The sequence below is a fragment of the Panicum virgatum genome, chromosome 8K (assembly GCF_016808335.1).
Source record: "Panicum virgatum strain AP13 chromosome 8K, P.virgatum_v5, whole genome shotgun sequence".
Classification (NCBI taxonomy): Eukaryota; Viridiplantae; Streptophyta; class Magnoliopsida; order Poales; family Poaceae; genus Panicum; species Panicum virgatum.
In genome coordinates, this window is record NC_053143.1 from 51518553 (window position 1) to 51532335 (window position 13783).

The window sequence follows — 13783 nt, forward strand, 5'->3', positions numbered from 1 at the left end:
GGCATGCCATCCAGAACACCCTCAATCGATGTAGAAACAAAGGAGGAACAACAAATAATATATTGAAAAAGATAGGACAAAAGCGAAAAGATAAAATCTGTATTTTTTGGTCGAGTAGATACCCTCAATCGGCCGTGGCCCTTTATATTTATAAGGTGGGGAGGTCTTGCCCCGCAAAGAATCATTTTACAGATCTAAATCTATGACAAACTCTAGTTATACTCGAACTTATGCAGACCGGTCAGACCAACCTATCAGACCGGTCGGTCGTGTCAGACCCGCTACAGATGTCTCAACCGGTCAGACCGCTTCGAGGCACCGATCAGACCGGTCTCTCCATGTCATTGCCAATTTTGATCGTTAAAAAAAAGATTAGCAGAAAATAATTTCGAATGAAAGGACATTGAGGATATAGCATGGAGGCCTGTACTTGCCTTGTGTCTGCTCGATCGGCATGGCGACCTGGAGGCGTCAATGTGTATTTTTAAATATTTTTTAAACGTTGCAAGTTTTATAAAGTCATAAGGAGTTTAAAAAAGTTTTGGAAAACCAAAAGACTTGGTGAAAAAATGTTATGAAAAAAGGATTAAAATTCATTCAGATTTTTAAAATGGCACGCATAAAAACAGGTTTATATTCCTCGCAAAAAAAACAGGTTTATATTCCTCGCAAAAAAAAAGGTTTATAAAAAAAGAATGAAATGCTGGCTGTGGGGTTCGAACCCACGCGCACTTATTGTGCAGAAGATCTTAAGTCTTCCCCCTTAACCACTCGGGCAAACCAGCAGCGTTGAATTTGGATCTCCAAACAAAATTAACAACTGAATAATTCCCCGTACGCAAGTTATTACTACGTTGCATTCCAGCCGCACATGTTTACCTATATTCCATTCGTGCCCTCACCGAGTCTTCCGACCAGCCCAGATGGGGGTTTTCCGCATACCTTGAGGACGAAACCACAAAGTACGTTACCGCGCGCGCACGCCTCCCGCGCGACTCTTCCACTCCGCCCCCTCCAACTCCTCGAAATCTCACTCCACGCCCGCGCCCACCGCTTCCCATTCCTCCCCCCCCCCCTGATCCACCACGGCCACCACCCCTCGTCTCCGGCCGCCGACGATGCGGGGCGCCGACCTCATCAACGCGGCGCTCCCCGACGAGCTCCTCGACGACGTGATCCGCCGCGTCGGCGCGGGGCCCGGCGGCGGCAAGCGCGACCTCGACGCCTGCGCCCTCGTCTGCCGCCGCTGGCGCCGCCTCGAGCGCGCCTCCCGCCGCACCGCGCGCCTCGCGGCGTCCGGAGAGCGCGCCGACGAGGTGCTCCGCCTCGTCGCCGAGCGCTTCCCGGCGCTCGCCGACGTGTCGGTGGACGAGCGCCTCACCGCCGCGGGCGCCGGCGGCGCCGCGCCCCGGCCGCGCCGGGCACGCCCGGTCAGTTCCTCCCTCCCCCCACTGGATCCTCCTGGCTGCCGGCTCGCCGCTGGTGCTGCCGCGCGCGGGGCGTGAGAAATGTCGCGTCTTTCCGGCGATGACGTAGTGATATGGATCGGGATCCTTAGGAACCTCTGAATTTTGAGCTGTTGCTGCGTCATATTTGAGAGAAACTTGGCGAGTGTAGTGGATTTTGCCAGAAATTGGCACCATTTCCCCAAATATCGTAGTATTTCTTTCGATGACTTCGGATCTTCAATGATTCGGCAGGGGAATTTTCTAGTGTAAGAGTAATGCACTTTGTCGGTCTCTGTTCACTAACTAGCTTGAATGCACCTTGGGTGTTGGAAAAATTGCCAATAATTCTACAGTAAAAACGACTTTGCTGCTGAAGATAGGGACATACTACCTTAATTTACTGGCCTTGTTTTTAGTACAATTATTTTTTCTTCTTCGAAAGGTGTCCAATTTTTAGAATTTTAATAGTCTTTGTCAAAGCTATTCAAGTTCCTTGTTATGATACGTTCAGTACTTGTCTTGAATGCAGGTGCATAGTACAAGCCCATTTCGGCGCCGGAGGAGACTGCCCCTCGCATCAAATGCTATTCATATAGCCCGATTCCCTTTGGACCAGCCAGCCGTTGATGATGGATCAGAGCGCAGCTGTTTGACTGATGTTGGTTTGACGCATCTCGCAAGGGGTTGCAGAGGGCTTGAGAAATTAAGTTTAATATGGTGTTCTGCCATATCCTCAACAGGATTGGTGAGCATAGCGGAGAACTGCAAGAATTTGACTTCTTTGGATCTTCAGGTAATTCAGTATTATCTATTCTACAGCTTCTGCTGTGTCAGGAAGTTCAGGTCCTTTTTTTTTTGTTTATTCTAGGGACAACAAAAGTAATTACTATGAATGAAGGATTAATATCTACAATATCTATTGTAGTGTGTCCATGTAATATGGTATATGATGGACCATTATCTTGAAACATTTGATTGGAGACTTTGTTCCTGGTGACATGGCGATTATTGTTTTTCTTTATTTATTATTTAAATCAAAAGAGTTATTTGCATGACAGCATTTGCAGTCTGCTATGAAAGGTCCTTTTGTCTAGTTCCATCCACAATTTGCTATTCATCTCAAATCTTAATCCGTATAATTCTTCTTAAGTAGACCTATAATATATTTTAGATGAAACTTGAGGAAAACTTTAACTGCAGGCTTGCTATATTGGAGATCCAGGACTCATTGCTATTGGGGAAGGATGCAAGCTACTTAAGAATTTAAACATGCGATTTGTTGAAGGCACCACAGATGAAGGCTTGATTGGATTAGTAAAGAGCTGTGGGCAATCGTTGGTCTCTCTTTCTGTTGCAACTTGTATTTGGTTGACTGATGCATCGTTGCGTGCTGTTGGATCCCATTGCCCTAACCTAAAAATCCTGTCAGTGGACTCAGATCGTATTCAAGATGATGGAGTAATATCTGTTGCTAAAGGTTGCCGACAGTTAAAAACGTTAAAGCTACAATGTATTGGTGCTGGGGATGAGGCCCTAGATGCTGTTGGCTTATTTTGTTCGCTTTTAGAAAGCTTGTCACTCAACAACTTTGAACGATTTACAGACAGGTAGTCAATTTTAGTTGCACTCTCAAATCTAATGTTATGATTTATAGATGCCTGAAGTCCTTTTTTCGTTTTTTCTGTATCAACTTTTACTGAGCTCTATATGCTATGGTACAGAAATTCGTATATATAGTTTCTCATCTTGATGTATATCACATTTAAGCTTGGCTTATCCTACTAAATGAATTAATAGGTTTACTTAATATTTGAAAGTATGCAAAACCAGTTTTACTAGGGCTAGTAGCAAACCTCAAGGATAACTACACAAGAGCCAACAAGGCTACAAAACACACACACACCAGAATTACAAGATGAGTGAGACCAAGACAATGTGAACCATGGTAGTAGAACTGATCTAAAGCAACTAGGATGTTAGGTATCCCTAGTTAATGCTTCTCATTTAATCAAGTACTCTGCAGCTGGAGGTGTTGATGATGCATTAAAACTTCTTTCTTGTACCTTGTGCTTCAACTAATTTCTGGGTTCTCTGAATGATTTGCTGACCAACTTTTTCAATTGTAGGAGTCTTTCTTCCATTGCGAAAGGGTGCAAGAATCTAACAGATCTTGTTCTCAATGACTGCCAGTTACTAACTGACAGCAGCCTTGAATATGTAGCTCGTAGCTGCAAAAAGTTAGCACGGTTGAAGATCAATGGTTGCCAGAACATGGAAACTGCTGCACTGGAGCACATTGGGCGATGGTGTCCGTAAGTTCCTTGGTGATAATTCGATATATTGAAATAATGAAATTTCCTTACTTCAGTTTTCTGGAACAGTTATTCTATATTAATATATTTGCTTTAGTTGAAGTAGGTGGTCTGCAATTGCCTTGGTGATAACTTGATATATTGGAATTTCCTTACTTTACTTAACACTCAATAGGCATTCATTCTCTGATTCTCCTATTCTGGAACAGTTCCTCCTATATTAACAGGATGTGCTGTAGTTAAAGTAAGTGGAACTGTATTTTGGGAAGAAGGGACGGACTAAACAAATATGTTAAAAGAATGAATCCCCACAGTTTGGCTTCCTATCAAGTTTAAAACTACACAAGCTATCATACATTTTTGAATGTGAGTGAAAATGTAATTGTTGTGCTTCTACAGTTCTTTCATTTGTTTAGCTTCATTTTTTTCATCAATGTTGAAATTTTTTGTTGCAATAATGATATATGATTGATTCAAAGTCCAACGCAAACAGGGGCCTTTTGGAGCTCTCTCTAATTTTTTGCCCAAGAATCCAAGATACTGCATTTCTGGAGATTGGTAGAGGCTGCTCCCTTCTCAGGAGTCTTTATTTGGTTGACTGTTCAAGAATAAGTGACAATGCCTTGTGCCACATAGCTCAAGGCTGTAAGAACTTAACAGAACTTTCTATTCGGCGTGGTTATGAGGTACTTTTCCAAGCTTGCAATGAATGATGCAAGCTCAGAAAACATGGTGATAAATATCAATATTTTCACTACATTCTATGTTTGGTTCTGTTCAGTTTGGAATTATAAATGATTTTGTGTTCGTATTCTTATAGTTTATGCATTTGGTATGCAGATAGGAGACAAAACATTGATATCTGTTGCCGAGAATTGTAAATCTCTTAGAGAGTTAACACTCCAATTTTGTGAGAGGTAAATATAATCATGAATTTATGATGTGCCATATCATGTCACATTTATTAGGCATTCCCATGTTGTCCACTTTATTTTAGTTTTGAATATTCAACTCCCTTTTCAGGGTATCTGATGCAGGGCTGTCTGCAATCGCGGAAAACTGCTCTCTGCACAAGTTAAACTTGTGTGGGTGCGCGCTAATTACTGATAGTGGGCTGACTGCAATTGCCAGAGGATGCCCTGATTTAGTCTTCCTGGATATAAGTGTTCTCCGGGTATGTGTTTTATCTATGTCACTGCGTTCCTTATTTGAAAATTATCCAAACTTTGTGTAAAAAGAAATAATGCTCCTTCACCTTACTCTGAGTAAGCTGTCTATGCGCAACCAAATAAGCTCTTTGGATTTCAAATTAGAAAGCTACCTCCATTTTGCCCCAAAGAATACTTGAAGCACATTTCACTGTACTAGACCTGGCACAACCCACAAGTTTGCTCTGGTATACAGTAAACCACAAATATAGAATTTGAATAGTTACCTTTATATCTATAAGGGATCCATAATGAATATAAAGATTACGGAAACACAAAAGGATTTTTGTCCCTGTAAAATACAAGAAATATAGCAGCTATGCCAATAAAAAGTTTGTCAAGAAATGATTTCTTCTGCATGTTAGATAATTACCCTTGCTCTTGCTTGTCATCAATGTTTGTACAGTAGTGGGAGCTCCTGCTCCTGTGTTTTGCCATGCCTGGTCCTTTGACTTGGGCGGCAGATGGCTGTAGCAAATAATAGTGGCTGCAAGTTACTATATGGCAGCAGTGACTAGTAATAGTAGATAGCTGTAGCAAGAGGAGGTAGGGGCTACAATGTACTATAGAGCCATACCTTGTAAATTCTCACCTTGACCGTTTGTCTATAAAGAGGAGAGCAGCTGCAGCTCACGAGATAAAGCAGCTCCACTTTGTGTGCTCTTCCTGAGTCCTTCCTAGTGGCTGCAAGTTACTATATGGCAGCAGTGACTAGTAATAGTAGATAGCTGTAGCAAGAGGAGGTAGGGGCTACAATGTACTATAGAGCCATACCTTGTAAATTCTCACCTTGACCGTTTGTCTATAAAGAGGAGAGCAGCTGCAGCTCACGAGATAAAGCAGCTCCACTTTGTGTGCTCTTCCTGAGTCCTTCCTCTCATCTTCTTCCTCCACCTGCAAGCAAGAGGGTGTTGTGTGTGTGTGAGGGAGTGCCAACACTGCATCACCCAACAAGCACATCTTGCCTTGGACTAGTTGCTTTCATGCAAAGGATCAGCAGTGTCATCAGTGTCTAGGTGTTTAAAACTTGTAGCTTCTAACTGAACCCATTCATTTTGAAAGAACATGTTTACCTCATGATACATTCCCCTTAAATTTTTCTTGAATTATCTCAATTCTTAAGTTTCTTTGATAGACAGTTCTTTGTTAACCAACCACAGTTAGCGAAATAGGATACATACTTTGTTTGCCCTGATATAGCAACGTGTTCATAAACAGTTCTATGTTCATACATTTAGCAACATGAGCATCCTTATTCCATCCTCTTGTCTGATAGACTCGTTGTCTTGCTTCAACATGCAGGTCATAGGTGACATAGCACTTGCCGAGATAGGCGAAGGCTGCCCCAAGCTCAAAGAAATCGCGCTCTCCCACTGCCCTGAGGTGACTGACGTCGGTCTGGGCCATCTAGTCAGAGGGTGCCAGCAGGTGGAGTCATGCCAGATGGTCTACTGCCGGCATATCACCAGCGCCGGTGTGGCGACCATCATCTCGTGCTGCTCCAGGCTGAAGAAGCTCCTTGTCGAGGAGTGGAAGGTGAGCGAGAGGTCCCGGCGGAGAGCAGGACCCGTCTTATCCTTCCTCTCTACCGGGCTTTAAGTTCAGAATGGTAATAATCAAATAAATCTGTGTGCAGTATCAACACCCTACCCAAAAAAGTTTTAATTGTGTTGTGTTGCTCAAAAAGTGTTGTTGTATGAACTATTTATGACCTATTTACTTCCAAGTGTTGCACAGAATAAAATGTTGTACCGACTATTTACCCAAAAGTGATTACTCAGATGATAAAATCAGATGAATAAACAAACTGGTATAGCCTCCATTGTACACTGATAGTTAAATGGAAGTTTTGAAGCGTTGATGTGATTTTTTTTACAATGCCAAGTGCTTTTCACCAGAGGGGCTACTTGCCAACTTTCCTTATTCCAGTGGCCGACGAGATACCTTCCTGCTTTGCATCGCTTCGGCATGTGATTATTCCAAACGGATTGCCGTCTGCAGAATCTGGAATCGCCTGCTGTCTTTCGTCTCCCAAAGACTTGTTCGTCAGGTAACATCAGGCGTCTCTTGCAGCTGCAAGGAACGCATGGATTCTTTGGTGCTCGCTGCCTGCTTCGTCCCCACGCTGTCGGCTACTTTGTTGCTCCTTATCCGAATGCATCCATGTCGAGATATCTATAAAGTGTACGTGTGCGTCCTCCATCTTGGCATCAAGAATCATCAGGTGGTAGACCACAAGCAGCAGCAATGGAGAAAGGCGGCGGCGGCAGCGAGCCGGCGACGAGCGCGGCCGGTGGCATGTGTGACCGGTTCCTGACGTTCCTGGCCAAGAACCTGACGATGAGCAGGGCGAAGAGCATCGCCGACGGCCCTAAGAACGGCGACGGCGGCAGCGGCCACCGTCAGACGGAGGGGGGAGAAGAGGAAGGTGAGGAGGAAGACGAGTTCGCCATCCCGATCGAGAGGGCCGAGTTCGACTGCGAGTTCGGCGGCCATGGCGACGGCAGCGCCGCGACCGTCCTGGAAGAGACCGCCGTGGCAACGACGACGACGGCAAGGGACGTTCCTGCTGAGCAGAGGGCGGGAGCCGCGGCCGACGACGGTGGTCCGGTGGCAGCACCGCCGGCGGTGGCGGTGGAGGAGGAGGCCACGAAGGTGAGGAAGACGGTGACGATCAAGGAGGACCGGCCCGAGCAGGAGGCGGCGACGCTGGAGCGGAAGAGGTCGTCGCTGTTCAAGAAGCGGCAGGTGTCGTCGGCGGGCGCGGTAGGAGGAGACGAGCAGCGGGCGCCGCCGAGGCGGAGCGGGCTCCGGCCGCGGATGCCGCCGGTGCTGCGGGTGCCGTCCAACATCAACGAGCGCTCCTCCACCTTCATCGAGGAGCGCAGGAGGAGCTTCGGCGGCCGCGGCAGCAAGCCGGCGCTGGACAAGTGAACGATCTGGCCGGAGCACCGATCGGCGATGCAATGCCCGTAATGCTCGATCTCTCATCGAGTGTGTGCGTGTCAACGATGATCATTATGTTTGTGTGTGTTTGGACGATGTGTCCAATGGAAGGACTTCGATATCCTAATCAAAACTGTGAATAGATGTAACGAAGTATCTATCGTCAGATTTGGATGGATCAACAAATGATCCTATGGCAGTGATTGTTTTCATTGGGTATATAAAATTTTCAGCTACTATCATTATAAATTTTTCGAACCGGCGGTGATAATCGATGCTATCACCATGATCCAAATCCAACGCCTCCTCAAACCGTGGTGAGAGGGTTTTTGGATTATGGTGATGGAATCTATGCTCCGGTGACAAGTTACAACACTCGTTCTAAAATCAACCGTGGGTTCAAAAATTACAAATAACAAGCTCACGGGGACTCTATCTCGTGAAAAATAGATAAGTCATTCATTTTTAAAGCCCTATTTTGACACAATTAGCTGTCGCAAACATATTCAACATTACGATAAAATTAACTCAATATTTTTAAACATATTCAACATTTGACTTTCAAAATGTTGAAACTGGAAAGACGAGATGTTGAAATTGAAAGCATTAAATGTTGAAAATACAAAAATCGAAATGTTGAATAGGTGCTTCTTCTCTGGCGAGATGTGCGTTTCTTCTCCGGTGAGCTGGGCGCGTGGCGGCGGCGGGTGCAGGAGGCGGCGGCGGCAGCGGCTCAAGCGGTGCACACTACAAGGAGAGAGAAGCAAAGGGTTTAGATATAGATCCAACGGATATAGTTGTTTGCACGAATTTCAAACGCTGGAGAGTTGATTTTTTTTAGGGAAAGGCGTACTGCTTATATTAAAGAGCGTTTACAGCAGTACAAATTCCATCTGGTGGAGTGATAAACCACACATCTACCAAAACTCTCATGCACCGACTCTTTAGCTAGTCTATGAGCTTCTCTATTAGCTTTCCTATCTTCATGAGTAAACCTGACCTCAGTGAAGTTCTCCGCTCTTGTCTTGATTTCGCGAATAATATGTCCATAAGCTCCCATTGCGGTTCCTTGCAAATTCCGAACCACGTTCAGACAATCCGACGTCAGCTTGAATTTATGGAGCACCAGATCGCTAGCTAGCGCCATCCCTTCACAGCATGCCATCGCCTCTGCCATCTCCGGGTTAGTTATACCTTCCATCACCAGTGCCAAGGCTCCCAGAAAATTGCCAGCCTCGTCACGAGCCACAGCCGGCATCGTGAACTTGGTTGTGTTCTTCGCGAGAGCCGCATCAACATTGATCTTCCCGAACCCGGGCGGTGGTGGAATCCAACCAAGTTGCTTGGCTTGGGCCGGTTTCCACTCTTTCTACACCGGTTTGTTCATGGCCAGATCAGCCAAGAATCTTTTCACAAAACAATGTGTCGATAATGGGCTCTGATAATTATTCTCATGGATGATCTTCCGCTTAGCATACCAGATCGCCCACATTATAACCACCATCTTCACTAGCACATCATGGCTCAGTGAATTCATCGCTTTATGAAGCCATCCTCAAGCATCTTGTTGCTGTGTAGAGCTAATGAAATCAACTATCTCTTCACTCTGCAGCGCCCATACACACCTCGCCTGATGGCACTCAATTAAGGAGTGCTTCTACGAGTCCAGTCCTCCACACACAACACACATTAGCTAGAGAGCTAATTAAGTTCTACCAGAAGATATATAGGAAATCTGCAAGCTCACGGCCTTACCAGCCCAAGTTTGCAACTATCTCCCCTGCTGCAAAAACGACAAGGATATGTGTACGTTGCTGCTCCCTGCTGTTGGGTTGCATCTTAATTCGCTTGTGTTTTTTTTTCATTTTCTAGTCAGGTTATCGGGCCGGTCCACAGGTTAAAATTTTGGCCCACGCCTGACCTGAGATTTGGTTCACCTGAAAATTAGGGACCAAGCCCACCTAGCATGTTGGTTGGGTCGTAATTTTTTTCAGGTGGGTCAGATTGGCTAGGTTCATCAAGTTAAACGACCCATGATTTGGTCAGGCACACACCAGGCATTCAGCCAACACAGAAGGCTATTTTTGCCCGATACTAATTCTGCAGTCGACCGTGACTTCCCATCCTTCTTCCGTCAATTCCCATCGTGCTTGTACTCTCAGCAGCACATGGGCGGGGCTCGCATCTCCTGTCTCCTTGTTTTCTTTTCACCTCTACTATCTCTCTCGGTCTCTCTTCTCCCACTCCAAATGGCATGGAGGGGATCTCCTCTGGGATTCTTGGCGCGAAGCGGTGGCGCTAGTGCAACTCGCCCTCTGTTCCATCGATGGGCTGCGAAGATGGTGGCCACAGTTGACTTCTGCTGCAGCGGGCATATTACCCGCGCCTAAAAATAACATTTTTAACTGTGAGTACCAGAATCGGGTATTGCACCCTTCACTAAAAATACATTTTTACCGCCCTAAAAACTTTTTTATGTACTAGTGGAGGATGAAAGTGTAAGCAGAGTGATATGTGTATATGAGCCCGTCCAATAGAATGGCTGGGAGTGCAGACGGGGTATGACACTGCCCCTCACATGCATTCAAAGCATCATCTGCAATAGAAAAAGAAATGAAAAATTCGGTCATGCCCATGGTTTATAATATGGCGGCCGTAAATTAGCTGCGCCCATATAATTAATCTCTATAAATTGAGGACAAATTTCAGGAAACAACTGGATAATTCTTGAAGAACCCTAAACGATGAGTAAAGGACTTCTAGAAGATACTCACATCTATCGCAAATTGAAAATTTTGGGGTGTGACAATGCTTGTTAGATGGTGAAATAAAAGAACAACAAGCGGGTAGAATAAATCATGCTGTGAGTTTTCAAGAAAAAGATAATGAATTGATGTTATAGCTTCCCCCCTGCCTTCATTTTGTGTCACTGGGTCCTCGAGACACATGCATTATATTCTGAAATCTTTGGTTGCCCTCAAAGTTTGTTACTTAATTATACTTCAACATATTCCCCTTGGGAGTTGCACAGGGAAATAAATGGACCACTTGGCATCATGCAAAAAGCATTGTGGTCTTGTGACGTTCAGATCCGATCTTGTTACTCAGCACTCAGAGTTACTCATCAGTCAGGTCCGATCTTGTTCTCTCTTCAACAGTCACATACAAGAATAAACGTTCAAATACCGTACCTACCAAAGTAACAGCCAGAAAGCCCTAGATAATCGTCATCATCACTACCCTAAATCAGAAAAATATATACTGTGGTGGCTGGCAATGCAGCTAATTTAGAATGCCTTTATAGTTTGCAAAAATTACATTTCTTTGGTTTATAGATGTGTAATAGGGCAGATCCGCGTGCGTGTGTCTGACCTGCTTGTATTAAAAAAGATACATGTGTAAGTGCGAGCATATAGTGCACATTCTAATGCAGGTTTAATTTAAATAATAGTTTATGATTAACTCATCAAGCAATAGTAAGATCATATCTGATCTGATTAGTAATGCTAACCACATCATTTCTTAGTCATGTGTCCCTGGCCATGAGACGGAGCACTTTGTTGATTTATGTAAAGAGTTGGAAAAATAAACATCATGTGCTGCTGGCTGGATCCGAGATATGCCAATAGATGACACACAATAGAAAACAAAGAATAGACGAGATGAGAAATAAAATTAAGAATTGTGGGTTGGTAGGGTTTAGGGTGACACACAATTAATTGCGCGATATCGGTCAATGCTACCAAGAATAGACGCACATGACTCAGATCATTATTATTTTCTTGTTCTGCGTTTACGTTTAGGCCTCGAAAAAACAAATAAATTTCTTGGTTGTGCCATAATTTGAACGTCAGTACGATGGAGATATTTGCTTCTTATGGTTACATGATTAAGAGCATATGCTCTGCAATGGTCCATTATGAATCAAAATCTTAAACTTGTATTGTTTGTCATTATTGCTTTTGGCAAAGTTTAAGTTTTCTTTAAGTTCCAATAGTGATCTTTAACAGCTCAGTGCAGTTCCAATTAATAACGAATTAAGTTTTCGTTATCTGAAGAATGTGCGCCTATCTGATATTGTCCTGTGTTCATGTTTGCAGTATATTTTTGTATTTCCGTGCACTGCAAAATGTCTAGGAAGTGTTTATGTCCTGCGGTACTAGTAAACACTGCAGTCAAGTCGATTGAGGAGATTTTACTGTCTCTATAGCTCTAAAAGATGATACCGATTCTGAATTTTTCTCCCCCGCCCTCAAAGTCAACGGTTACTTCCACTTGAGCGGATTCCCTTGGATGGTTACATCCATGGCACATTCAGACACATGTGACAATGCACGTTCATACTCAATGCAAGAAGAAAGATAATGGAATTGTCAGTCTGAGATCAGATCACGCACGTTTGTCAACGCAGCTTTGCAACCTTCATATCACAGACCTTGACAACGCAAGAAACAAACACTTGCATATATGACCGGCATCCCAAACCATATACATGCCACTGAAGTCGTAGTTCAGACAAAGGTGCAAACAATGAAGACTCGGAGAGTTCTCACGGCCATTACCATGGCCGTCTTCTTCTTCTTCTCCGCCACCGCACTACCGGCGGTGGCTGCATCGGTCATAGAGCATACCTTTGTTGTAAGAATGACACCCTTCTATTGCTTTAATTTATTTGACCTTTTTTACAATTCGTATATAATCATCATCCATAGTGAATCTGATCAAGGGCCAATAACCGTGCTTGATTTTGTTGGAACATGTATATGCACGCAGGTAAGCCAGATGAAGATGACACACCTGTGCAAGGAGACACCGGTCACTGTTGTGAACGGGCAGCTCCCGGGGCCGGTGATAGATGTTACTGAAGGGAACCCCCACGCCCGAGCCGCCCCCTGTCACACCCTGAATTTTTTGGATTTCAGGATGTGATTAGAATTAAAAACAAATAAACAATTTTCTCATAGTTTTAAAATTTTCTCAACATTTATTATTTTTACAGGGAATTTAGTAAAAAAACAAAATAATTGGTTGTCTTCTAAAATAATTGAGGTTGTTTTGTTTGTGTTGCATTCATGCTGAACTACATTGTTTTATTGCTTGTTGTTCAATTTGAATTTCAATTCTCTGAATTTGAATTTGAATTGAATTGGTTTGATTCTATTTCAAAAGTTCAAAGCCTTTTTTCCCTTTTCCTCTCTCTCTTTCTCTTTTTCCTTGCTTTCAGCCCAGCCCATCTCCTTTCTTTTCATTCTCCTTTCTACTTTTTCCTCACGCGGCCCAAGACCCCCTCTCCCGTCGGCCCACCTTCTCCCTCCGGCCCAGCCCGTCCCAGCCTCCCCCTCCCGCAGCCCACTGACAGACGGGGCCTGCTTGTCGGGGTCGCCCCCGACCTCGTGACGGAGCCGGACTCTCGGTGGAGTCCGACCCGGCCACGTGCTGCGCCGCCGCGGCCTCTCTTGGCCCGCACGCCAAGACGTCCTCCTCAGCTCCTATAAATAGCGTCCGCTAGACCTCCTTGAGCCCCAAACCGCAGCTGTCGCCCTCGCTTCACGAAACCCTAGCCCTAGCCGCCGCCTTGCTCGAGCTCTCGGAGCTCACCGCCGCGCCGCCGCTCCACCGCTTCCGCGTGGACTTCGAGCTGCTCAGGAGTTTCGCCTTGTGGTAAGGAAGCTCGCCGTCCGTTTTCCCCCTCCCTATCGATCTCCTTCACCGGGTTTAGCACCCCAGAGCTCCGCCTCGCAGCTGCGCCGCCGCACTTGTCGTCCGCCGCCTCTGCAGCACGCGCGAGCCCTGTCATCGCGTTCGCCACGCCGTGCTCTTGCTCCCCGGCCAACCCGTGCCCGTACCCGAGCCCCGGAGCGCCGAATCG

The 13783-nt window shown here is 45.2% G+C and overlaps 2 protein-coding genes and 1 non-coding gene across 3 annotated transcripts; 2 read left to right on the top strand and 1 right to left on the bottom strand.

Annotated features, from left to right (window-relative positions):
- Positions 1-701: 701 nt before the first annotated feature.
- On the bottom strand, positions 702-785 carry TRNAL-UAA. Its single transcript has one exon. It is a non-coding gene; the product is annotated as a tRNA-Leu (tRNA).
- Positions 786-990: 205 nt separating this feature from the next.
- On the top strand, positions 991-6795 carry LOC120645126 (F-box/LRR-repeat protein 4-like). Its single transcript, XM_039921888.1, has 8 exons — positions 991-1430; positions 1978-2241; positions 2649-3055; positions 3575-3760; positions 4254-4446; positions 4601-4677; positions 4784-4934; positions 6271-6795. The coding sequence occupies exons 1-8, from the start codon at positions 1119-1121 to the stop codon at positions 6565-6567; spliced, it is 1887 nt and encodes a 628-aa protein (XP_039777822.1). The 5' UTR covers positions 991-1118; the 3' UTR covers positions 6568-6795.
- A 164-nt stretch (positions 6796-6959) lies between these two features.
- On the top strand, positions 6960-8117 carry LOC120645132. Its single transcript, XM_039921896.1, has one exon. It carries the CDS (start codon positions 7216-7218, stop codon positions 7900-7902), a length of 687 nt encoding a protein of 228 aa, XP_039777830.1. The 5' UTR covers positions 6960-7215; the 3' UTR covers positions 7903-8117.
- The last annotated feature ends 5666 nt before the right edge of the window (positions 8118-13783 follow it).

What these genes read in the sequence shown, in the direction of transcription:
- LOC120645126 (XM_039921888.1), top strand. Translation starts at nt 1,119, where the DNA reads ATGCGGGGCGCCGACCTCATCAACGCGGCGCTCCCCGACGAGCTCCTC. An exon ending in TGACTTCTTTGGATCTTCAG is followed by an intron (nt 2,242 to 2,648) that starts GTAATTCAGTAT and finishes CTTTAACTGCAG; the next exon opens with GCTTGCTATATTGGAGATCC. An exon ending in TTTGAACGATTTACAGACAG is followed by an intron (nt 3,056 to 3,574) that starts GTAGTCAATTTT and finishes TTTCAATTGTAG; the next exon opens with GAGTCTTTCTTCCATTGCGA.
- LOC120645132 (XM_039921896.1), top strand. Translation starts at nt 7,216, where the DNA reads ATGGAGAAAGGCGGCGGCGGCAGCGAGCCGGCGACGAGCGCGGCCGGT.